The sequence below is a fragment of the Microcaecilia unicolor genome, unplaced genomic scaffold (genome assembly GCF_901765095.1).
Source record: "Microcaecilia unicolor unplaced genomic scaffold, aMicUni1.1, whole genome shotgun sequence".
Classification (NCBI taxonomy): domain Eukaryota; kingdom Metazoa; phylum Chordata; class Amphibia; order Gymnophiona; family Siphonopidae; genus Microcaecilia; species Microcaecilia unicolor.
This window is the reverse complement of record NW_021963084.1, coordinates 43,584-69,561: the sequence shown is the minus strand read 5'-3', so window position 1 is coordinate 69,561 and position 25,978 is coordinate 43,584. Positions and strand designations below refer to the sequence as shown.

The following is a 25,978-nucleotide window of genomic DNA, read 5'->3' as shown; positions in this document are numbered from 1 at the left end:
CAAAGTCATGCCCAGACATAGCACTTGTAAAGCTCACTCTTTGGGGCAGTCGACCCCTGGCATCTCTAGTTTGTACTAGAGGCAATGGACGGTGAAAATAACTTGCCCAGCTTCCCTTGTTCTCAGTTCACTGTTCTAATCACTAGGCCGCTCCACTAAAAACATGTGCTTGCATAGTCAACCATGCTACTGACACTTCACCCAGAACCAGAACCTGTAGTTTTTTTTATGCTGCTTCTGGAGAGGTGACATGTGGGGAGAAGATCCTTGTGGAGCCGGAGAAAGAGTGAATATGGCTCAGGATGGATTGATAAAAAGCACAAGTGCGATAGGGGTCCAGAAATACACATTTGCCTAGGACTCAATACAAGAATTCCAGGGGAAGAAGAGCTTACCCCTTATACAGGCTTTATTAAGGTATTTTTTCTTATTTTTTTTTTGTTTCAGATTCCATTCATTGAAATGCCTGTGGAAGAAGAAGAGTGAAAGAGAAGCAGGTAGTCAAATGGCAGGTTTCCTAGATAACTTCCGCTGGCCAGAGTATGAATGTATTGACTGGGGAGAAAGAAGAAATGTAATTGTGTCAGTTATAGCAGGCATTCTGGTAAGTTTTTGCATTTGAATTTTAACTGTTATACAGTGAAACTCTATGAATTCCTTAATTCAGAGAATTCTTCCTGAAGTTTTTTCATTCTAGTGTTTTGAAGGAGAAAAACTCATTTTCAAATTTTTAAAAGAAACATTTTTAGGCTAGCCAGTCAGCTTAGTACAAAAGGTCCCCATCCAAGATGGCGCTGGAGGAGCGAGTATGATGTACCTTCTGCCTCTTGAGGTTGTCACGTGTCTTTGTGGCTAGAGTTGGCTTGCCTGAAGTTTTGGGCAAGATAAAGGGAAAGGTGAGGGCAGCATTCTCGGCGCCCAGTCCGATACGTCTGTTGCAGGAAACCACGTTAAAAGACTTTCAAGTTCCAGTAGGGTCTGGTGTGGCCAACTCCTTTGCCCAAATACCGTCAGCTTTTGCTGTTGGCAGCAAAAGACCCAGAGGTCCAAATGGTGCCCTTGCACCCGAGCACTTTGCAGCATGCACCAGAGTTAGTACATAAGTATTGCCATACTGGTCCATCAAGCCTAGCATCCTGTTTCCAACAGTGGCCAATCCAGGTCACAAGTACCTGGTAAGATCCCCAAAAGGTACAATACATTTTATACTGCTTATCCTAGAAATAAGCAGTGGATTTTCCCCAAGTCCATTTTAATAATGGTTTATGGACTTGCCATCCAAACCTTTTTTAAACCCCACTAAGCTAACTGCTTTTTACTACATTCTCTGGCAACGAATTCCAGAGTTTAATTACACGTTGAGTGAAGAAACATTTTCTCTGATTCGTATTAAATTTACTACTTTGTAGCTTCATCGCATGCCCTCTAGTCCTAGTTCTTTTGGAAAGAGTAAACAAGCGATTCACATCTAACCGTTTCACTCCACTCATTATTTTATAGACCTCTATCATATCTCCCTTAGCTGTCATTTCTCCAAGCTGAAGAGCCCTAGCTGCGTTAGCCTTTCCTCATAGGGAAGTCGTCCCACCCCCTTTATCATTTTCATCACCCTTCTCTGTACCCTTTCTAATTTCACTATATCTTTTTTGAGATGTGGTGACCAGAATTGAACAGAATATTTGAGGTGCAGTTGCACCATGGAATGATACAAAGGCATTATAACGTCTTCATTTTTGTTTTCCATTCCTTTCCTAATAATACCTAACATTCTATTTGCTTTCTTAGCCGCCACCACACATTGAGCAGAGGGTTTCTACGTATCATCAACGAAGACGCCTAGATCCCTTTCCCAGTCGGTGACTCCTAATGTGAAACCTTGCATTACATAGCTATAATTCGGGTTCCTCTTTCCCACATGGAAAGGGAGACTATCAGGCTTATTTTTGAAAGAGAAGGGCGCCCATCTTCCGACACAAATCGGGAGATGGGCGTCCTTCTCTCAGGGTCGCCCAAATCGGCATAATCGAAAGCCGATTTTGGGCGCTCTCAACTGCTTTCCGTCATGGGGACGATCAAAGTTCACGGGGGCGTGTCAGCAGCGTAGCGAAGGCGGGACTGGGGCGTGCTTAAGAGATGGGCGTCCTCGGCCGATAATGGAAAAAAGAATGGCGTCCCTGACGAGCACTTGGCCGACTTTACTTGGTCCATTTTTTCTTGCGACCAAGCCTCAAAAAGGTGCTCGAACTGACCAGATGACCACCAGAGGGAATCAGGGATGACCTTCCCTTACTCCCCCAGTGGTCACCAACCCCTTCCCACCCTCAAAAAAAAATTAAATTTTTTTTTTTGCCAGCCTCAAATGTCATACCCAGCTCCATGACAGCAGTATGCAGGTCCCTGGAGCAGTTTTAGTGGGTGCAGTGCACTTCAGGCAGGCGGACCCAGGCCCATCCCCCCCTGCCTGTTACACTTGTGGTAGTAAATATGAGCCCTTCAAAACCCACCACAAACCCACTGTACCCACATGTAGGTGCCCCCCCTTCACCCCTTAGGGCTATGGTAGTGGTGTACAGTTGTGGGTAGTGGGTTTTTTTTTTGGGGGGGGGGGGGTTGGGGGGCTCAGCACACAAGGTAAGGGAGCTATGCACCTGGGAGCAATTTCTGCAGTCCACTGCAGCGTCCCCTAGGATGCCCAGTTGGTGTCCTGGCATGCGAGGGGGACCAGTGCAGTACGACTGCTGGCTCCTCCCATGAGCAAATGGGTTGGATTTGGTTGTTTCTGAGATGGGCGTCCTCGGTTTCCATTATCGCCGAAAATCGGGGACGGCCATCTCTAAGGACGACCATCTCTAAGGTCGACCTAAATGTTGAGATTTGGGCATCCTCGACCGTATTATCAAAACGAAAGATGGACGCCTATCTTGTTTCGATAATACGGGTTTCCCCGCCCCTTCACAGAGCCATCCTACGAGGACGGCCCCAGGAAAACTTGGGCGCCCCGTTTGATTATGCCCCTCTATGTTCCTTTTTTTCTGTGGAATCAACTAGGTTCCATAGTCCGGTGTCTGTTTCATTCGTCTTTTGACGATAAATATACTACTTCTCCAAAGTCTAATCTGTATGACTTCCTGATGAGTTCAGCTGTGGATGTGTCCTTCTCTACAGTGGTGGATGACCTTTTGCAGTCCCTTCACTATAAAATGTTTGCTTAATTTTATTATATGTGATGACAACTCATCTGGAAAGGATAAAATATTGCTTTGTCAGAAGAAATACTGAATATCTGTGCCTGCGCGTTGCCCATTCGGAGCGAATCAAATGGAACTACTTTCTATTCTGTCTTCATCTGCTGGTTGATGAACACCCACAGGTTCTAGATTGGTCTGGTGGGACTAAAGGAAAGAAAATTAGCAAGTACGATATCATTTTTCCTTATTTATTTTTAGATCCAAGATATCTCTAAAACACTGCAGCTGTTCAGTAATTCTGAACAGAAAATCATTAGGATCTTGCACAAACACTAGGATCTCTTTTGCGTATACAGAAATCTTTGTGTGCATACTTTCAGCACCAGATCCAATGATGATGATATTCTGTTTCAGTTTTTTACAGGTTGGTGGATAATGATTGATGCTGCAGTAGTTTATCCTGATCAAAAATCTTTGAAGCATGTTTTCCATATCTGCGGGGTATTTTCCACAGTTTCCTTCTTTATGTAAGTAGTCGGAGGAATAGGAAGTTTAAAAAAAACTATTTATAGTGGTGTTGGTATTTTAGAAAGTCAGGGCCCCTTTTACAAAGGCGTACAAAAAATAAGTGTGTGCTAAATGCTAGAGACGCCCATATAGTCCTATGGGTGTCTGTAGCATTTAGCGCAGGGGCGTAGCCAGACAGCAGATTTTGGGTGGGCCTAGGCAAGAAGTGGGTGGGCACCAAGTGTTCTCCCCTCCCCCCAAAAAAATATCTAAGCTGGTGGGAAAATGCTTCTCTCCACCTTGGCAGTCTGCAGCAGGCATGCGCTGAAAACAGAGCATTCGCAGGTGCCAGTATCATGGAGCACACCATTTTCATTACCATCAGGGGGAAGTCTTCAGCTGGTAGAGCCTGGAATCCCCATCAGCTACTGCTAAACATGTGCTACTGTTGGGTGGGCCTGAGCCCTAAGTGGGTGGGCCCTGGCCCACCCAGGCCCATCTGTGGCTACGCCACTGGTTTAGTGCCTGCTAATCATTAGCACGTGCTAGAAACACCAGTGCGCCTTTGTAACAAAAAAAACGCTCAATGAAGTAAGCCATCAGATTGTTTTAAAATGTAGGGCCTGATATTCAAAGGATTTATGCTCCTAACTTTGACAGTTATGCTCTTAAATTGAACATTTTCTAGGGCTAGGTGCCTAATTTATACTCAAAATTCCACTAAACTGTTATATTTAGGAGCATTAAAAGTGGGTGACAATGGGTGAATTAAGGGCAGAGTTAGAGGTTATTTATTTATTTATAGATGGATAGATAGCAACATTTGTATCCCACATTCTCCAAAGAGGTTAGGTTTGATGTGGCTTACAAAGCTAGTAGGAGAGAAGGAGTATTACGTTTTAATAGGCAGGGTGGGGGGATAGAGAATGGGGATGTGAGAGGTTCGGATGAGGGGGTAGTCTGCATCATTTTGTATGTGTGCAAATGTTTTTGTTTTAGTTTTCTATGGGTAAGAACTTTTTGAACAGGTAGATCTTGAGGTGTTTTCGAAAGTTAGTGTAGGGCGTTATGGACTTTAGTGATTTGGGGAGGGTGTCCCACATCTTGGTGCTTTGATATGGGAAGTTCGTTGAGTGAGCAGTCTTGTAGATGAGCTTGTGACATCTGGGGTAATGCAGGGTCAGGAAATTCCTCGCTTCTTTCAATGTGTTCTTAAGGGGTAAGATGATCATGTCCGATAGGTATGCAGGTGCTTCACCATGTATTATAAGCCAGATCATGGTACAGAGCTTGAAGGTTATGTGTGCTTTCATTGGGAGCCAATGGAGAGCTTGTAATAGGGGGGAGGCCTTTTCGTATCAAGGCTTTCTGAGGATGAGTCTGGCTGCTGTGTTTTGAGTTGTTTGTAGTCTCTTGGTAATATGCTCTTTGCATCTGGCATAACTTGCGTTGCAGTAGCCAAGGTGTGTAAGAACTGTTGACTATACTATGAGTCGGAGAATATTTGTGAGGAGAAGTTGTTTCTGATTCTTCTCAATTTCCACATAGTGTGGAATGAGGTTGTTACTACCCTTGTGACTTGGGGTTCGAATGTCAGTTTTTAATCTATGATTACTCCCAAGAGTTTTAGGTTGTTTGTGAGGGAGTATGTAGTTCTGTTTATGGTTATGTTGTGTATGGAGGCTTGGTTGTGGGGTGCTTTTATTGCCAGGAACTGGGTCTGGTCTTTGTTGAGTTTGAACTTGAATGCAGTGGCCCGGTTTTCTAATATGGTTAGGCCTCTTTTGATTTTCTCTGAGATGTCGGTGATGTCATTTTCGAAGGGAGGTTTTCTAACTAGTAAACAGTAGCTATGCTATAACAGTAACACTGTTTATACTGAAGTCTTTCCTCCACCTGAAAGCATAATCAGTGCAAACAACTAGCAGACAGAGTTGAGCACTGTGGTTTATACAAACATTGGTCTGCAAGTCAGTTTAGGTTGAGTCAAAAATCTAGTACTAGCATCAATAATCTGTTCATATAAAATAGATGATGTTGAAGACCAAGTTCCTGGTGTTTTGTAAACAAGTAAAAAACCTAAATAGTTCACAGTGTTAGAAGTGGGCATTTGACAAAGCATGGTCTCTAAATCTGAAGACACACAGGTTTGAACTACAAACATAGATTTAAAAAATCTTTATAAATAACTGCTAAGCCTCCCCCCTCCATTTTAACTCATGAAAAGAATGAATCATAGAATAACCCGGAGGGCATAAATTCTTAATTACAGGCACAGAAAAATCAACCAACCAGGTTTCAGTAATAAAAGCCAAACATAGGCCTGCCTCCCCAACAATCTATATATATAAAACTCACCCTCAACGTTCTATTGTCTGATGTCACTGAAGCCAAGGTTCGTAAGTTCGAAGCTCTGAAGCCATGAAAATCACAGTCTCGGGGCCCCGCCCTCGCGTCAAACGTTATGACGTTGAGGGCGGAGCAATTCACTCACATCGACGGCGGCCAGGGCGGCGCAATGGGCCACCCACTGCGTTGGCTGGGGGGGCCAGATTCACACATCGAGGGCAGCCATGGCGCCGCAATGCTGTCACTAACAATGAAGGTGCGTTGGGTGGGGGGGGGGGCAGAGGAAAGCCTTGCTAGCTCCCGTTTCATTTGCTCCAGAAACGGGCCTTTTTTTACTAGTATCTCAATAAATCATATTTTGTTACATACATACCTGGCATTAAAATAGCAACAGGGAATAGGTAGCACTGATTCAGACAAAAACTTATAAGAAGAAAGAACAATAGATTTTAAGTTACATTTTTGGCGCCCTTGTGTCCTTTTCCGAGAAGGTGGCCTATTACCACTTACTATTTCTATATAAAATAGGCATCACCAAAGAAAAGTCAATTAAAGTTCTTGCAAGAAAATTGCTGCAACCTGAGAATGAAAATCAGTCCTAGGGTTCTAATGCTTGGACAGTGCCTTTGGGTTCCTTCTCTTCTCAAGCCCTTACCAGCCTTGATCAATATCCTCCCTTGTATGTAAGGCACCTCAGGTTAGCCTTTGCAGTGTTTGAGGTGACAGAGCACTCCATTGGTTTGGCAGTCAAGGGAGCTGGCTTGGCAAGAGGAGGAGCAGATAGCCAGTTCATTGGGCTTGAGGAGATTGCCTCTCAAGAAAAGGGTAATGCCTCCATGAGGAGGCTGTTCAGGAAAGAGGAGATAGTGACCCTTATTCCCTAGAGTGTGATCACTTGGTAGCTCTCGAATGAGCAATGGGAGAGAGTACTCTGTAGGAGGATCATATATTCCCGAATGCTTCCCTTTGTGTCTAATTATTGGAGATGGGCGAGACACCTGACTTTAACCTTAAAGTGGCCAGGATGATGAGGAATTTCTATTCCCTTCCCAAGGAAGAGAAAGATAAGATGATAGCACACCTAGGGGTTGTTCGTTTTGGAAGGAAGCATAGCATTCAAGGATTCCCTACTATAGAAAGATAAAGTGCATAAGTACATAAGTGTTGCCATACAAGCCCAGCATCTTGTTTCCAACAGTGGCCAATCCAGGTTACAAGTACCTGGCAAGATCCCAAAACAGTACAATACATTTTATACTTGTGGATTTGTGGTTCTTCGTCAGATCGGAAATAAGCAAATTTTGGTAGATGACAGTATATATGAGTGAAACCATATATATTAGTAAAGGGGTTTTGTAACTCTATAGTGAGAATTTAAATGTGGTGAATGCACTGGGATTTGATTAAACTTTGATCAAATCAATCTTCACCATTCTCAGGATAGGGATGGAAGAAGGAAGCTGATATTGAAAGATGCTGGGATTGGGACTGCGAAAAGAGGGCAGATGCTGAGGTCAGATGATAAAATTATTTCCACATGGCTAATGTAGAGATGTGTGGTAGCCTTGTTAGTCCACTTTTAAAGGTAATCAATAGAAATAAAACAAAATAAAACGTGGAAAAGAAAATAAGATGATACCTTTTTTATTGGACATAACTTAATACATTGCTTGATTCGCTTTGGAAGGTTGCCCTTCTTCGTCAGATCGGAAATAAGCAAATGTTGGTAGATGACAGTATATATGAGTGAAACATCAAAGCATTTCAGTGACAGTCTAACAGGATGGGGATGGATAGGTGAGAGACAGGGAGATATGCATGGAGACAGGAGGGGGTGCCAGAGCAATACAATTTTCAAAGCAATACAATTGTATGCTTTGTAATGGGCTAGAAAACCCAGATCCTTGTTAAGTCCTGTCTGGTTGGTGTCAAAATATTTAATCATTCTTATTTCAAAGGTCTTACATTCCTGTATTGTTTTACAGTTCCCTTTCAGGATTCTTACCATAAAATCACTGGTACAGTGTTCAGGTTTTGTAAAGTGCTGTCCCACAGGTGTGACATCTTTATTGGTACTGGCATTTTTCATATGATATCTATGTAAATTAAATCTCTTCTTTAGCATCTGACTTGTTTCTCCAATGTAGCAGCCTTCGTTGCATTTTTTACACTGAATGATATATACCACATTGGAAGATGAGCACGTGAAAGATTCCTTAATGTTGAATATTTTTCCTTTGTGAGTGACCGTGGGGTCCTGTGAAATATTTTGGCATAGTTTGCTATGGCTAATAAAACAGAAATTTGAAAAAGAAATTGACATGCCTATATGCATGCAATATGGACAATTCCAAACCTGTGCAGGTTATTTGAACTTGGCTTGAAAAATGTATTAGTTCAGTTTTACTTTTGCTTGTAAGGATCATTATGTAATGAAGTAAAAGTACCAAAAATGGTTAAAATATTACTTTGTTGCAAGCAAAAGTATTTACTGTTTTACAGTACTTGGTTGCAAGTAAAAGTACTGAAACGTTTACTTATGTTACTATTACTAGTTACTATTACTTCATTATTATACAACTAGTAAAAAAGCCCCGTTTCTCATGCAAATGAAACGGGGGCTAGCAAGGTTTTCTTCTGTGTGCATGTGGGAGTGTGTGTGTCCCTGCCCTCTGGCCTCTCTCCCCTCCCCCCTCTGGGGCTAGCAATGTTTTCTTCTGTGTGCATGTGGCAGTGTGTGTGTCCCTGCCCTCTGGCCTCTCTCCCCTCCCCCCTCTCTGTTACAGAGCCAGCGATTTGATTTCGTGCTCTGCTGTTTTCCTTCACTGACTGTTTGTGTTACAGAGAGGGCGGGGCAGACACTCATGGGGAAACCGGATATCTCTCCCCCTTCACACTTCCGGCTGGAGGCTTCATAGAACGTTGGTGTTGCCTTTTATATAGAGAGATACTGGTAGTAACTAATTTTTGAGTTGATGATTTCATTTCTGTGATGACCTCTTTTATTCTTGGGGCAAGGAGGGAGATCAAACAAAGTATTAAGAGCTGGATGGTATCTAAAAACAAACACTGATTAGTTTACTTCCTTGACAATGGCACATTTCACATTAGAAAGCCTGCATAGTTACAACAAACTATAATTGTGGCATTTTAAAAAGTCATGACATGTTTAACAATCAGTATTTCTGAAATAGAGTTTAGGGGAAAATGTTGTTGGATCTAATCATTTTTTGTTCTAGGATAAATGCAGTGTCAAATGCACAGGTGCGAGGTGACGGCTATAGTGATGGAGTTCTTGGAAGGACAGGTAAACATTTATTTGCATATATTTGATATACTGCCTTTAAAGCCAAAAGCGCAGGTTAAAAATTCCAGGAACTTTTCATCATGGTAATGTGGGTTTTCTTTTTGTTCATGCCAGCCCTGAAGAGTAGGTTATGTCACCCTGCCAACAGACGAAGGCAGAAAAAATCCCTGAGCTGGCCTTGCTCCCCAGGCTGATGCTACCTTCAGCTTCTCAGTATTTCTCTGGCTCCAGCAGATGGTACAGACATGTGACCTGGTTGCTCCCAGGAAAGTTGTAGGCCAGATTTCCAGCAGAGCATAAATAAAATCTGGAGGATGCGCAACAGTCCTTTGTAGCTGAATTTTCCCTCCTCTCTTGGTAACAGGCTCCGTTGGGGTCTGAGTTTCCACACAAATAGTTCAGTATCAGGTGGTGCCTGGTGACCATTCACTCTCGGTGGGTCAGACAGAAGGAGCTACTTACAGCACACTTCTACCTCTGTCCTTTGAAAACAACAGGGAGGCAGTAAAAGTTACAAAAATAGGCGTCTTTTGCAGTCTGTTCTCAGACTGCCTCTAGGTCTGCTATGGTGCTGTATCAGATTTGGACTTCGTCAGGAGGTCTGAAGTGTTTATACTTCACACTCTGTTCCTCAACTTGCTTCCACTGTGTTTGGGGGGGGAGGGGAGGTGATTTTGCTGCAGGTTAAGACATGGCAGTTCAGCTTGTCCCAGGGGCATAGGGAAATGCCTGTGTGAATCACTGCCACAACGGCCCAAAAAAGAAAGCTGCAGCAGGGAGGAGCAGAAAGAGGCAGGCAATGCTCCCGGACGGCCAGACCGGTGGGAGGAATGGCAGTGAGGGAGGTTGGATTGGGGAAAGGCAGAAGTGCTGAACTTGTAGGGGGAGGAGGGGGCTAGAGGGAAGGGACAGTGCTGCTGGATTTGTGGGAGGAAGGGGACTGGACTGGAGGGAAGGGAGAGAGCTGCTGGATGTGGGAGGAAGAGGAGGAGGGGATCTGGATGGAAGGGAGAAAGCTGCTGGACATGGGAGGAAGAGGGGGCTGAAGAGAGCTGCTGCTGGACTTGGGAAGAAGAGGAGGCTGGAGGGAAGGGAAAGAGCTGCTGGATGTGGGAGAAAGAGGAGGAGGGGACTGGATGGAAGGGAGAGAGCTGCTGGACATGGGAGGAAGTGGAGGAGGGGACTGGATGGAAGGGAGAGAGCTGCTGGATGTGGGAGGAAGAGGAGGCTGGAGAGAAGGGGGAGAGCTGCTGGACTTGTGGGAGGAAGAGGAGGAGGGGAGCTTGAGGGAAGGGAGAGAACTGCTGGAACAGCACAAGGAGGGAGGGAAGGGAAACAGAGATACCAGACCAAGGCAATGAAGGAAAAGGGGATCAAATACTGAACCTACAGTGGGAGGGAGGAGCGGAGGGTGGGTTGGCAGGCAGGCAGAGAATCAAGCAAGCAAACCAGATGCTGGAAAGGAGAGGGAGTGAAAGGGAGAGAAGCTGGATGGGGTAGGGTCAGAGAGGATAGACATATATTGGCAGTGGGAATGAAAAGAGGGAAGAAGCTGGACAGGGAAATATAGGAACAGAGAAAGGGAGATACTGAACATGGAGGAAGATAGAGATACGGAGATGGAAGAAGATGGATAGTGGACATGGAGAGAGTAGAAATATCAAATGGACAAGAGACTTTGGTGAGTGAGTTAAGAGAAGACAGAAGAATGTAGAAACCAGAGTCTAGGATCGTGAAAAATAAAATGACCAGAAAACAAAAGGTAGAAAAAATAAATTTATTTTGTCTATTTTGTGATTAGAATATGTCAGATTTGAAATGTACATCCTGCCAGAGCTGGTGTTAGATATGGCTGGGGCCCAAGGCAGAAATGTAGGAGGGGACCCCAAAGTTTACTAACAGACTTCTTCAGCTTCCGGCTGGCCTGAGGTTCTCTCTGGCTAAGGGGCCAAACGCAGTTGCCCTAGTTGTACCCCCCCCCCCCCACACACACACACACCATCTCTTGCATGTGCTATCATTATATTTTGCACAGTATAGGAGAAAATGCATCTCTTTGTATTTCTCTGTGCTGTTCTACATGCAAGGTCTGGCTTCTTGGGATTTCGATTTAATTTGTTTATGGTTTGTGGTCACTTATTCTGTATTTGGCATTTGTGTTTTGTGTGTGTGACCAAAGTATTCTGTTAGCATGAATTTTCTATGTAGTATTCTATAGTAATTTGGCTTGTTCAGTCTTCTTGATAGATGTATTGATACCTTTAGATTGTAAGCTCCTTTGAGCAGGGACTGTCCTGCTATGTTAAATTATACAGCGCTGTGTAACCCTAGTAGCGCTTTAGAAATGTCAAGTAGTAGTAGTATTTTAGGGCCCCACTGTAATATTTAGGGTATATTTGTGGGAAGCATATGTGTGTTGGAGGACCGTGGCTCAGTGGAGGATGAAGAGTGCATCCTTTTGTATTTCCCCTAGCATTCAATGTGGCCTGCTGCCACCGAGACCATCACTGCTACTCCCATTGAAATTATTGGGAGTGGGGTAGGTGTGTGGTAGGGGTAGGGGCTTGGGTAGGGAATGGGTGTATTAGGTGGCAGGTGTTTCTATAGTGCCCACCCATCCAACATGTTAGCCCACCCAAAAATTGCCTTTTGGCTCCACCACTGGCTTGTCATCTGGTACATTTGGCTTGACTTGGGAGCAGGCACCAGGTAGGAGGGTGCAATCTGTAGAGGTTTAGCATCCAGCCAGAAGCAAAGCTTGAGGGGTTCCCCAGATTGAGTGGTGACCCTATGGTGCACACGGAATAAAGTCTGGCCAATGCTTGTATTTTAATGGGATCAGCAGCCACTTTACTGCTGCTTTCCACCAAAAATACATAACTGAAGCATGCAGGCTCTTGATCTCCCTCTTAGCCTCTGATAGACGGGGAAATTTATGGATACTACAGATCTACCCTCAGATATGGCAGAGCCTATACAGTTCTAGTTCTCTACTGAGTTAATATTTCAGCAGGCAACCTGACAGGAATGTTGGAGCTCCTCCTCCTTGTCTCCCTCCCAGCTAGGGGAGCAATGGAGAGAACAGCTTGTGAGAAGTCCCGGCATATTGCTCAGAGCCAGAAACAAGCAGCGGGGAATGGTGGCAGTCCATTCATTTGGCTGGCGGGGCTTGGCTTCCCTGCCAGCAAAGGTATACCTAGTGCACCCACACAGGGGGAGGGGAGAGAGAGGAATTCATTGCCCCCCAGCCCAGTCCACCCCTGGGCCCCTTCCTAAATTGCAGGGCTGGAGAGAGCCCATTATTAAAAATTTACTAGCACACTGCTGATTTCACCCTAACAAAATTTCTTTATTTTCTGCATCTTAATTTGTTGTCAGTTCGTGTCCATCTGCTTATTTAATTCTTGATATTGTTGATCATAATTCTCTACCTTTAGTTGTCTTAGCTTTGAGATAAGATACTGAGGAGCTGAAAGTAGCATCAGCCCCCTATAAAGGGAGTGGAGTCAGCTCTGATCTCATCTGCTGGCAAAGGGACATAACCCATTCATCTGGATTGGTCTGGCTGGACTCAAGGAAAGGAAATTATCAGGTAAGAGTACATTTCACCTTGCATACCAGGGAATTCTGAAATTGCTGTGGATTGTGGTGGATTCATCTACAATAATCCATAGCAGGTTTATCTAGAAATACATTTCTAGTTTATGGTATATGATAACTGTGGGAGGGAATGCCTGGGCTGAGAAAAAGACTGCTCTGAAAATACATTGTCCTTGACGAAGATCATCAAAATTTCAATGGTCCCACGGTGATATACTGAAAGCTGACTTTCAATGTATATTCTACCAAATGTTTTGCTATGTTATTTTAGGGTAATGTGTCTCTTAATGCTTTAATATTTGCCATGTGAAAGGAAATGTTAACATTCAGTATATTCCTGGCAGGTGCTGGGGTCTGGCTTTTAATTGGTTTCATGCTAATGTTTGGATCGCTTATCAGTTCCATGTGGATCTTCTTTGGAGCATATGTTGCACAAAGTAAGAATGGGTTTTTATTGTATAGCAACAATAAGGCAGCAGCTCTCAAAGCATGTTACAACTAGTTAGAGTACACATCAAAGTAAAGCACATAGGATAACAGCAGGGATACACTGATAATAGCCCAATGTGTGTTACAGCAAATCATAAAACTACATCCAGTGGGGCACTTAAAAATAAGCAGTATAAATGTATAAAACTCTTAATATAAGGCTAATTCCAGGCTTCGTTCCTTTTCCCTCACGGCACCTTATGCCTGGAATGGACTTCCTGAGCCTGTACGCCTAGCTCCATCTCTACCTGTTTTCAAATCTATGCTGAAAACCCACCTTTTCACCACTGCTTTTGGCTCCTAACCACTACTCAATTCCCCTATCCTTGTTCCTTCTCACCCAGTACTTCCCTCGCCCTTAATTGTCTTGTCTGTCTGTATTTTTAGATTGTAAGCTCTATCGAGCAGGGACTGTCTGTTTGTGTCAGGTGTTCAGCGCTGCATGCGTCTGGTAGCGCTATACAAATGTTAATAATAATAATATTCTAAAGTTCAGAGACTAGGCTACACAAATTCACAGCTTAAGGTTTAGGTTATAATTGCATCTATGGATTAGGATGACAGTTTCAAAGAGCTATGCATTACAAATTTAGTCAACAATATTTTTTTCAATTAAAATCAACAGTTACAAAGGGGCCCTTTTGCTAAGCTGTGTAGGCGTGTACGTACGTCCTACGCACGTCAATTTGGAGATACCGTCCTGCTACCGCATGGCCCGGGCAGTAATTTTGTTTTATACGCGCGTCCGCTATGCTTACCGGAAAATAATTTTTTATTTCCCTGCGCATGGCGGAAACCGGGCGGTAACCGTCATACCGTAGCCAACATCTGACTAATGTCACCATTTTACCTAGCACTGCACACGAGTGTCAGTCAATATCAGAACATACAGCAACAATCCGCTAGTTTCTCTCAGTCTTTAATTAGTTGTTTTTCTGTTTGTTTGTTTGTTTGTGTGTGTGGTTTTTTTTTTCAAGATACTGCTGCATACCCAGGATTGGCTGTGTTTTTTCAGAATGTATTGATATTCTTTAGGTAAGTAATAGAATTGACCAATAGTTTTTTTTTTAACAATTGTCACTATTTCTTTTCTTCTGAAATCTGATATGTAGTATGCTCATTGGCTAGGCAGATGATGGAGATAGAGAGCAACAAACTTTTACCCCCTGTTCTTTTTGAGCTTCCAGCTCAACCAGAACCAGTTTCTATTGGTTAGTGGCACTATGAAACTTAATTTTCAGCTTATCGAGGTTTTACCACCAATCCTATATAATAAGTACCTCCAACGTTCTGAAGCTGACTCCGTGGCACTGTGGCAGTGTAGGGTTCATAAGTCTGTAACTCAGCATTTCATTGGCTCTCACAGTCTGCAATGGGTGCCTGGAGGGGGAGCAGGGGAGAGAGGAGAATCGCTGGGTGGCTGGAGAGGGGAGCAAGGGAGAGAGGAGAATCGCTGGGTGGCCAGGAGACAAAGGAGAATCGCTGGGTGCCTGAAGGGGGGGCAGGGGAAAGAGAAGACTTGCCAGATGGCTGGAGAGGGGGGCAGGGGAGAAAGGAGAATCACTGGGTGGCTGGAGAGGGGGGGGGGGGGGCAGGACACACACACACACACACACACACACACACACACACACACACACACACACACACAAAATATTATATAGATCAAATCTTCACCTCCTTTGTCATAGAAACCCCAAATGGTTCCAAAGGCAAGATGGATGGTGAAAGCACAGGCAAAACTTGAAAGAAAACGTGTTCCAGCCTTTCATACACCTAGAACAGGGGAGAAGATTCACCTTTCAGCAGTGTGGAGGAGTGGCCTAGTGGTTAGGGTGGTGGACTTTGGTCCTGAGGAACTGAGTTCGATTCCCACTTTAGGCACAGGCAGCTCCTTGTGACTCTGGGCAAGTCACTTAACCCTCCATTGCCCCATGTAAGCCGCACTGAGCCTGCCATGAGTGGGAAAGTGCGGGGTACAAATAAAATAAATATATATATAATGATCCTAAACAGAAAACAAAAGCAACAATGGAGTGGCCCAGCAAGAAGAAAGTGAATGGCCCAATCAAAACCCAGACCTGAATACAATAGAAAATCCAAGCAGTGGCAGAAGTTTAAATCCAAAACTGAACTCGTTAACACTAGACTGATAACCTTCGTTGCTACTACTGAAAATTACGCACTACCACTTTATTTCTCATGCCGAAACGAACTTTCTATAGCTGATTATCTGACTAATTTTATAATTCACTCTATCATTCAGAAACTTCAATGCAATACCACTGTATTATTCTACTCTACCATTTATGCGCCTTAATGCAACATCGCTTGTAATTCTCGATCCGGAAATGGCGATCACCATTACGGCATAATGTAAGCCACATTGAGCCTGCAAATTGGTGGGGAAATGTGGGATACAAATGCAACAAATAAATACATAAAATAAATAAATTAAGGGCCAGAACAAGGGCCATCCACCTCAGAAGATATGGGATTAGCTCTAACCCTCCCATCCTGGGTCCCATTACATCGCAGGCTCTGCTTGGGTGAAATTTGTGCCACAGGTGGCAAGACTTGAAGACTGAAGTCCACAGACAGTCTACCATCAACTTGAAAGAGCGCGAGATACTCTGCTGTGAAGCACGGACAGAAATTGCCCCATCCTGCTGTACAAAGTTGGTAGACCATTGTCCTAAACAACTCATTGCTGCAAACAGGGCTTCCACAAAGTATTTAAGTAAGAATTTTGAAGCCTTTTATACAATCAAGACCCTTTGGTTTTTTATCCTTAAATACCATATTATCTTGATTTACTTTTGAAAATATTTCTATACTTGTTCACACTGAAAGTGTAGAGCAGAGCTTCTCAACCCAGTCCGCAGGGCACACCAAGTCCCATTGGGTTTTCAGGATATCCACAATGAATATGCATGAGGTGGCTAAATTTGCATACCAAAGAAGGCATGCATGCCAATCTCATGCTTACTCATTGTGGATAGCCAGAAAAACAAACTGGACTTGATGTGCCTCGAGGACTGGGTTGAGAAGGCCTGGTATCGTGTATATTGTATAGATGCATTTATGCATTTTGAGTTATATTTTTAGACAGCAGCTTATGAAAAATAAAGGTGTGAAGATTTATTTTTTAACATGGCACTGTTCACACCTTGCTAGTGAAGAAATATTGGAAGTTCCCACATCTGTGTCATAATACTGTACCTTAGCCATTGTACCAGCTAAATAGGAGACCCCATCTTCATATTTGCACCAGATTCCTTCTCTACATCTCACTCAGCACCTTCCGTGCTGGGGAAGGAGACAGAGATATGGGTATGTGGATAGCAAGGGTGTCAGAGCAAGCACGGTCAAGAAAGCAAGCACAAATTTCAATATAGATCGCATGAAAGGTCAAGCCTACTCATTCCACATTGTTATAGCCTTTTCTTATATGTTACCTCCAATTCTGAATTTTTTTTTTTTCATACAGCACTCTGGTCTACAAATTTGGAAGAACTGAAGAACTCTGGGGATAAGAAGAGACCACGTTCCAATTTTTAAAAATACACACAAAGAGCTGTCCCTATTCCCAGGGCCGGTCTTAGCAAGTGCGGGGCCCTGTGCATACCAATTTGGTGGGCCCTGCCCATACCCTGCCCTAGCCACGCCCACACCCCGCCCATGTCACATATTTCCCCCGTCACCCCCCTCCCCATCAACCCCCCCCCCCTTACCTTACTCTACTGCGTCTGCAGGGGTCCCCGCGGCGCTAGCCTCCCCTCCCCTGCATCTGCCCTGGTGGTCTAGTGACCTCTTTGGAGCAGGAAACAGCCCCCTCTTTCCTGCCCGGAGCGCTGCCCTTGCCCTGCATCCTCCTGTTGCTGTGACGCGCGATTTCAAAATGGCCGCCGAGAGTTGAAGTCTCGTGAGGCTGCTTCAAATCTCGGTGGCCATTTTGAAATCGTGCGTCACAGCAACAGGAGGATGCAGGGCAAGGGCAGCGCTCCGGGCAGGAAAGAGGGGGCTCTTTCCTGCCCCAAAGAGGTCACTAGACCACCAGGGCAGACGCAGGTAAGGGGAGGGGAGACTAGTGCCGCGGGCCCCCCTTGAGAGTGGGGCCCTATGCGGTCGCCTCTGCCTAAGACCGGCCCTGCCTATTCCATCTATTCTCAATCCCTAGGATTGCCTACGCATTGAATAAGAGTTGGCGCTAAGGGCTCCTTTCACAACCGATTGGCATGCGCTGAATACAATGCCCAGGGGAACTGAATGGACTTCTTCACATTCAGGGCACTGCTAATCGGTAGCGCCACTTTGTAAACGGAGTCCTGAGTTTTCTGAGCATCTATAGTTTCGTGTATATATGGTGGGATAATTTTACATTTGAGTGTAAAATGCTGTTCTATACACTCGTCACCTATAAAATTACTTATAGGTCACCTAGAGATTTGTGCTGAAATACAGGCGTATTCTAGAACGATATGTGTAACTTAATTGGCTTAATGAGCTAATTAGCATTAACAGCATTTAACAAGCAATAATTAGAATTTATGCACACAACTCACTAAGCAGATTCTGTAACGCAGTCCACTTAACTTCTAATGCGTGCAGGAAAAGAGGGGCATAGTTATGGGTGGGGAAGTGGGTGTTCTGAAATTTACATGTGTAGTTACAGAATATGGCCCAGTGCTCATAAATCTACATGCTGGCATTTACACCATGTTTTCATTGGCGTAAATGGAGGCACATAGTTTTAGGTGTTATTCTATATACTGTGCCTAAATCTAGGTGCTGCTTATAGAATATGCTTAGTCGGATATGTTTTCCACGTGGATTTTTTAGTTGCCTTATATCAGGGCCGCCGAGAGACTCGGCCAGGCCGCCCCGCCTCCACCCCCCCTGCCGCTGCAGTCCGCGGTCACACCTGCCTGCCTCCATGGCTCCGGGCCCCCTGCATTCAAGGCGGCAGTCACAGATCGCCTCTTTTCTGGCCTTCCCTCCCTGTGTCCCGCCCTCGTCTGATGTAACTTCCAGTTTCCGCAAGGTCGGGACATAGGGAGAGAAAGCTGGAAGGGAGGCAATCTGTGACTGCCGCTTCGAATGCAGGGGGCCCGTAGCCGAGGAGGCAGGCAGGTGAGACTGGGAACTGCAGCGCCGGTGGCCTGACCCTGGCGCTGGGCCCCCCTTGGAGGCCCGGGCCCATGGAATTTTGTTCCCCCCACCCCCCCCCCCCTCTCGGCGGCCCTGCCTTATATAGAATTTCCCCCTTTATGTGCTTCTTTTAACAGATCTGTCCTACAAATAAACTATTTACTGTAAAGAAATGCAAAACAACATAATGTGAACTAAACTGGTGTAGTAAAGTCCATAGAACTGGTAGCAGCAATAGAAAACTAGATCAAATATAAGAAGAACAGCAAACAGAGTCCCTTTTACTAAAGCTTAGAATGCACTAAGTGCCAAGTGACCCATAAGTACAAAATAGGCCACTCAACATTTAGCACACACTGATTCTGTTAACACGCACTAAGCTTTTGTATAAGGGGCCCAGAGTGCGGTATATTTAATATACAGCCTTTCCTATAGGCATAACAAAGTGGTGTACAATACTAAAGCTAAAGACAGAAAGAAAAAATAGTAAGAAACAAACAGTATAATTCCAGGTCCAAGTCAATACAATAAATGCACATAATCAAACGACAGATAAGTCAGTCCCTCATACAGACACAGACATTAATCATCTAAACCCCGGTAGTCCTCATGTCCCTAGCCCGTTACCAGAGGCCTCCAAAAATAAGTAGATCTTCAGAACAGTCTTAAATTTTGGAAAAGAATCTAAGACCGAGGCAGTACACTAAAAGCTGCTGTGTTGAACTGAATAGAGTCTAGCCTGTTATATCAAAAGGAACGTGCAAATGATCCATCAAAAAGTGTAGATGCATGGTGGCACATAGGGACTGGCCGATGCTGCAAGATAAAAGGGGGTTTCCATATGAAAAAACCTCACAAGAAGAAGCATTTCAAAATGAATGTGATATTGACAAAAGCGTGCAGCTGAAACTAGTTTCATATTGTGTCCTCTGTTATGGTGATTACCAGTTCTATAGCATGGTATTTGCAGCTGGTGTAGGTGGAAGGGGGGCAGGGGCACCAAAATTGCAACTTGTCCATTACCGCCTTCTTCGCTAGCATCTCCTTCTCCTCTCCCTACCTTTGCCCCCCCCCCCCCCCAACCCACTCACCTTCCTGTAAACCCTCTGGACCTACCTGGTAGATACCATGGTGGTCTAGGGTAGGACAGGCACCAGCAATCCCCAGTGCCGGCTCCCAGTTTAAAATGGCAGGTGCAACCTCTAGCAATAGAAATCACAGCTGCCATTTTGAACCCTAAGCCAGCACAGGGAGCAGTGACTGGGATCACTGTTGCATGCCCTACTGTAGACAAGAGCATCCATCGGGTAGGTCTTCATGAAGGAGGTGGGTGTGTTTGGAGGGTTTCTTCTTTGGGGGGGGGGGGGGGGGGCAATAGCTGAGTTCCATACGGCACATGTGTCTTGCTAGGGCTGTGGTGATTACATGGGTATATATAGATGAAGAGGCAGTACCTCTTGAAGTTACAACTTTCCAAGCATTCATAAAGTTACACCTTTCTGTATTACAAGGTACATTAAGTAGAATCATCGGCCCTTTTCTCAGCTAAGCTCAAATGCATCCCTTTGCCAGTTTATGCAGGTGAACGTAGGTTAAGAGATCTGCTACTGTAGACGTGATCAAATTTGTGTTGGTGGAGCTCATGTTTGGCATCAAAATTCATGCCAAACTTGGCAACCATTGGACCAGCTCTTTGAACCAAAAGTGCTTTTGAAAGGTGGCAGTACCATGTCTTACAGATTTACACATCTAATCTTAGTAAAGTCCCACAGTTGACATGGTTAGTCTGTATGGTAAAATGAACCCTGATTTTTATGTTTCAAATCTTTTTATTGTGCAAAAAGAAGGGCATAAAACACATGATAGTAGCAAAGCGTATGTTCATACACAAGATATTTGAAATACAAAACAAAACTCTGGCCCACCCCCCAAAGCCACCTTGAGCAAAGACAGAGCAACTAATTGCAAATGCAGGTCTTATTTCATATGACCCACCAGTCTAAGGAAATGACTGCGCTCCCCCCACCCCCCAAACCAATGAGTGATGGTCAAACGTGGTCCAGGTGAAGTTAAAGGTGAGAGGACCATACTACATACTGTAGGTGAAAATCTCTGAAGATAGGCATCCCATAGTCTTAGAACTCATTTTTCCCTTTGCAATGTAAGACCAGCCTCTAGCAGCATAAGGATGCGAGATGCATTTCTCCAGTGCCAATAAGTTGGTATTTTATCCAGTACTGCATTAAACATTTTTTCCCACCACACCTGCTTTAGTAAATAACATGAACCTCCCACAGCTGTTCATTTGTCCAAATAAGATAGGAAGGAAGAGGGCTGGATAGTTTTGCCTAAAAGTCTACTCAAGTATTGTATAACTGTGGTCCAAAATCATTGCCCCTGGGAACAAGACCATGGTACCATCTATGCATGAAACGGTGTAGCCTCCACTTGAGAAAAGTAAGCTCTGGTTAAAGTATGGAAATAACATTCACCACACAGGAGACTGATTCCAGCTCCCTCCATTTATTGGTAAGTATGTCATGTGATTTGGATGGTATTATGCCCCCCACTGCTTTATGTAAATATGCTGTAGACATCTTCCTATGAAGTGTCCCTTTTTCAATGGCCTAACATGGTGGGCTGTTTTACAGCCAAACACATCAGTGCATCTCACCTCAAAATATTGCAAAAAGTAATGAAAGGGTGTCATAGTTTTGTCCTCTTGCATAAACCGCCCTACCCTAGTGATCTCACCCTTCATCTAACATCAAAGACTTCATTTGTCACGCCTGGGAGCAAATCTCAACCCTGATTTTTAACGACCATTGGCAGGGACATTGTAAAAAAAATATTGGGTAATTATATTGTTGGCTACAGTTTTCAGTCTTTGCTGATTTTGGGAATTTCATGTTTTCTTGGACGTCGGCTACTAATTCTTTTACATTTTCTTTGCTTCTATTTCTGTGCCAGTTTTATGGTGTATACATTGATTTGGGCTTCGAGCTGTTTGTCTTCCTTGGAGTAGTGCAATAGACAAGAATAAGATCCCCCAGCGGATAGGGTTGTTCCTGTTTGCATTATGCAGACAGTACAGGTTGCTTTGCTAGGTGTGAAGTGAGCTGTCTCAGTAGTTATGGGCTTCCCTTGCTGGTGTGGAGCATATTTCTTCTAGGTGTCCTGTGCTGGTAGTACATGGGGGGCAGAAGCAGTAAGCCCATGGTTCTGTTGTTACAATAGGGGTGATAATGATGATTTTGACAAGAGAACAATTGTGATTTTGAGGCCTGGTTTTCATATAACCCAGGATCTTTAGAGGTTTGGTACATCCTATGCCTATGGGTTGGTCTAAGAGGAGGATATGGTAGATTATTAGTGCAAATACCAAAGAATGGACATGTATCTAAGCATAACTATTTCCTGTAGCCCTAGAGCTGGTCTAAATGCCTGTACCTAAATGAATGTGTAGAAATTATTCTGTAGAAATTTGTACCTGTACATTCCACTCAAATGCATGCCATCAAAGCAGGTCATGTACTTTTCTGTTAATCGGTATCCTGTAATACTACTACTACTACTATTTAGCATTTCTATAGCGCTACAAGGCGTACGCAGCGCTGCACAAACATAGAAGAAAGACAGTCCCTGCTCAAAGAGCTTACATCTAATAGACAAAAAAATAAATAAAGTAAGCAAATCAAATCAATTAATGTGAACGGGAAGGAAGAGAGGAGGGTAGGTGGAGGCGAGTGGTTACGAGTCAAAAGCAATGTTAAAGAGGTGGGCTTTCAGTCTAGATTTAAAGGTGGCCAAGGATGGGGCAAGACGTAGGGGCTCAGGAAGTTTATTCCAGGCGTAGGGTGCAGCGAGACAGAAGGCACGAAGTCTGGAGTTGGCAGTAGTGGAGAATGGAACAGATAAGAAGGATTTATCCATGGAGCGGAGTGCACTGGAAGGGGTGTAGGGAAGGACGAGTGTGGAGAGATACTGGGGAGCAGCAGAGCGAGTACATTTGTAGGTTAGTAGAAGAAGTTTGAACAGGATGCGAAAACGGATAGGAAGCCAGTGAAGGGTCTTGAGGAGAGGGGTAGTATGAGTAAAGCGACCCTGGCGGAAGACGAGACGGGCAGCAGAGTTTTGAACCGACTGGAGAGGGGAGAGGTGACTAAGTGGGAGGCCAGCAAGAAGCAGATTGCAGTAGTCTAAACGAGAGGTGACAAGGGTGTGGATGAGGGTTTTGGTAGAGTGCTCGGAAAGAAAGGGGCGGATTTAATACATAGTAACATAGTAGATGACGGCAGAAAAAGATCTGCAGGGTCCATCCAGTCTGCCCAACAAGATAATTTCACATGTGCTACTTTTTGTGTATACCTTACCTTGACCTTTATCTGCCATTGTCAGGGCACAGACCGTATAAGTCTGACCAGCACTAGCCCCGCCTCCCAACCACCGGCTCTGCCTCCCAATCTTGGCTAAGCTTCTGGGGATCCCTTTCTTCCGAGCAGGATTCCTTTATGTTTATCCCACACGTTTGAATTCCGTTGCTGTTTTCATCTCCACCAACATAAGGGGAAAGGTTCTCTTCCTAACTATGCAGATCTATGAGCACCTGTTGTGTTTTTTTCTTACCTGGCACTTTCCTCCTGTGTATGTAAACCTCTAGCTCAAATTGGTGCTGGTACTATGAACCTTCATTCACAATGGAGGAGTGGCCTAGTGGTTAGGGTGGTGGACTTTGGTCCTGGGGAACTGAGTTTGATTCTCAGCACAGGCAGCTCCTTGTGACTCTGGGCAAGTCACTTAACCCTCCATTGCCTGCCGCATTGAGCCTGCCATGAGTGGGAAAGCGCGGGGTACAAACGTTAAAAAAAAAAAAAACCTGGGATATTTCCCCAATTTTATAATCCCCCAATATACAAATTTTGGTTACTGTAGTGACATTCCTTCAATTGGTGGCCATACACCTTAATAAATAGGTCCTGGAGCAAGCCACTAGGTCTCACACCTTTGAAATATATATTGGTACAGTTGATAGATTTTTAGTAGAACTGTGGACAACCATTTTGAATTATAACAAGTTATAGCGTGATAGAAACACAAGCACTAGGATTCTATGCTGCTCGTGTGGTTCATGCATTCAAATGACAATAGCAAATAATTAAAAACAGACAGACTTGACCAACATTAGCACGTTTTCAGTAACCATGTCCTTGAAATGCTGGAAAAATGTTTATCTATTTATTGCATTTGTATCCCACATTTTCCCACCTCTTTGCAGGCTCAATGTGGCTTACAATACATCATGAATAGTGGAAATATTTAAGAAGATATACATTTAGTACTATAGAAGGATCTTGGGTAACATTATAATAATGAAACATGATAGTAGTTTAACAAGCAAATAATGTTAGCATTTAGATTTGTTAATTTCACAAAGCTTATAAGCAGTATGGGATGTAGCGAGACTACCCCCATCACAAAGTTCAGGGATGTCATCTGCTGCTTCAATCTGCAAGCAAAATCTACCTAATGCATAAAAATAAACTCTACGTAGACAATTTTCAACTGTCATTTACCCATGGAACTGGCTACTTCTATGGGTGAATAAGCTGACTGAAAACAAACTCTGCAAGTAAAAATTCCACCACAAAAAACTCTGCATGCATATTTTCTGCATGCATTTCTGGGATGGGGTTAAGCTAGAGGCGGCATTCACCCTGGGGATGAAATGATCTGGTCGATATTCAAATTGATTTAACTGGCCAGAAACTAGTTAAATTGCTTTAACTAGTGGAGGAGTGGCCTAGTGGTTAGTGCAGTGGACTTTGATCCTGGGGAACTAAGCTCGATTCCCACTGCAGCTCCTTGTGACTCTGGGCAAGTCACTTAACCCTCCATTGCCCCTGGTACAAAATAAGTATCTGAATATATGTAAACCGCTTTGAATGTAGTTGCAAAAAACCACAGAAAGGCGGTATATCAAGTCTCATTTCCCTTTTTGGGCCTATCTGCTAATTTTCAGCAGCACTTCACCGGTTATTGCCGCAAAAACTTAGCAGTTAGCGGCTACCTGAAAACTGGTTATTTGGAGGGTCTTCTGGGAGCGGAGTCACCACTTGGCTAGTTATTCAGTCCTATAAACATAGACTTAACCGGCTGTGTATTAGCTGGCACCGCATAAACTGAAGGTTCTGTGCCAAAGCCCAGACATGGTCTAGTTTTAAATATCCAGGAATAACACTGGCAGTGGTCAGCAAAATATTCACTGCCGCCAGCTGAATATTTCCCCCTATATATTTAAATAAGATATTGTGTTAGTCTGGTGTGGCATCTTCCAGCCTAACTAATTTACTGAGGCATGAGGACCAGACTCCACTTCACTGAATATGACAAAGTGTACTCTGGTCCTTGAAAGTTCATGCCTCAATAAATTGGTTAGTTTATGAGGTGGCACCTGCCTCTTGTCAATTTAAAAGAAGAAGCATGAATGATAACAGCAAACTTCGTAAGTACAAAAGTATTGCCATACTGGGAAAGACCAAAGTTCCATCAAGCCTAGCATCCTGTTTCCAACAGTGGCCAATCTAGGCCACAAATACCTGGCAAGATCCCCAAAAAATACAAAACATTTTATACTGCTTATCCAAGAAATAGTGGATTTTCCCCCAAGTCCATTTAATAATGGTCTATGGACTTTTCCTTTAGGAAGCCGTCCGAACCTTTTTTAAACTCCGCTAAGCTAACCGCTTTTACCACATTCTCTGGCAACAAATTCTAGAGTTTAATTACACGTTGAGTGAAGAAAAATCTTCTCCGATTCGTTTTAAATTTACTACATTGTAGCTTCATCGAATGCCCCCTAGTCCTAGTATTTTTGGAAAAGTGTAAACAGAGACACTTCACATCTACCCGTTCAACTCCACTCATTATTTTATAGACCTCTATCATATCTCCCCTCAGCCGCCTTTTCTCCAAGCTGAAGAGCCCTAGCCGCTTTAGCCTTTCCTCTTCTTTATTTTCTACACTGAACAGAAGTTTTTTTTTTTTTAATTCTTATAACTTTGTTACATACTAAAATCATTTGTAAAAGAGGACAGTTATTGAGCTCTGGGGCTACCAACTGTATTATTTATGATTAGGCTCAGCATTGTCCATCTTATTTGTCATACAGTATCATAGTAACATAGTAGATGACGGCAGAAAAAGACCTGCACGGTCCATCCAGTCTGCCCAACAAGATAAACTCATATGTGCCACTTTTTGTGTATACCTTACCTTGATTTGTACCTGTCCTTTTCAGGGCACAGACCGTGTAAGTCTGCCCAGCACTATCCCAGCCTCCCAACCACCAGCCCCGGCACAGACTGTATAAGTCTGCCCAGCACTATCC

General features: G+C 44.0%; 1 protein-coding gene across 1 annotated transcript; it reads left to right on the top strand.

The window, feature by feature from the left end:
* The first annotated feature begins 505 nt into the window (after window positions 1-505).
* Window positions 506-17,017, top strand: LOC115458908 (transmembrane protein 50B-like). The gene is made up of 6 exons (XM_030188755.1): window positions 506-604; window positions 3,603-3,715; window positions 9,284-9,351; window positions 13,296-13,388; window positions 14,418-14,475; window positions 16,931-17,017. Exons 1-6 carry the CDS (start codon window positions 506-508, stop codon window positions 16,974-16,976), a joined length of 477 nt encoding a protein of 158 aa, XP_030044615.1. The 3' UTR covers window positions 16,977-17,017.
* The last annotated feature ends 8,961 nt before the right edge of the window (window positions 17,018-25,978 follow it).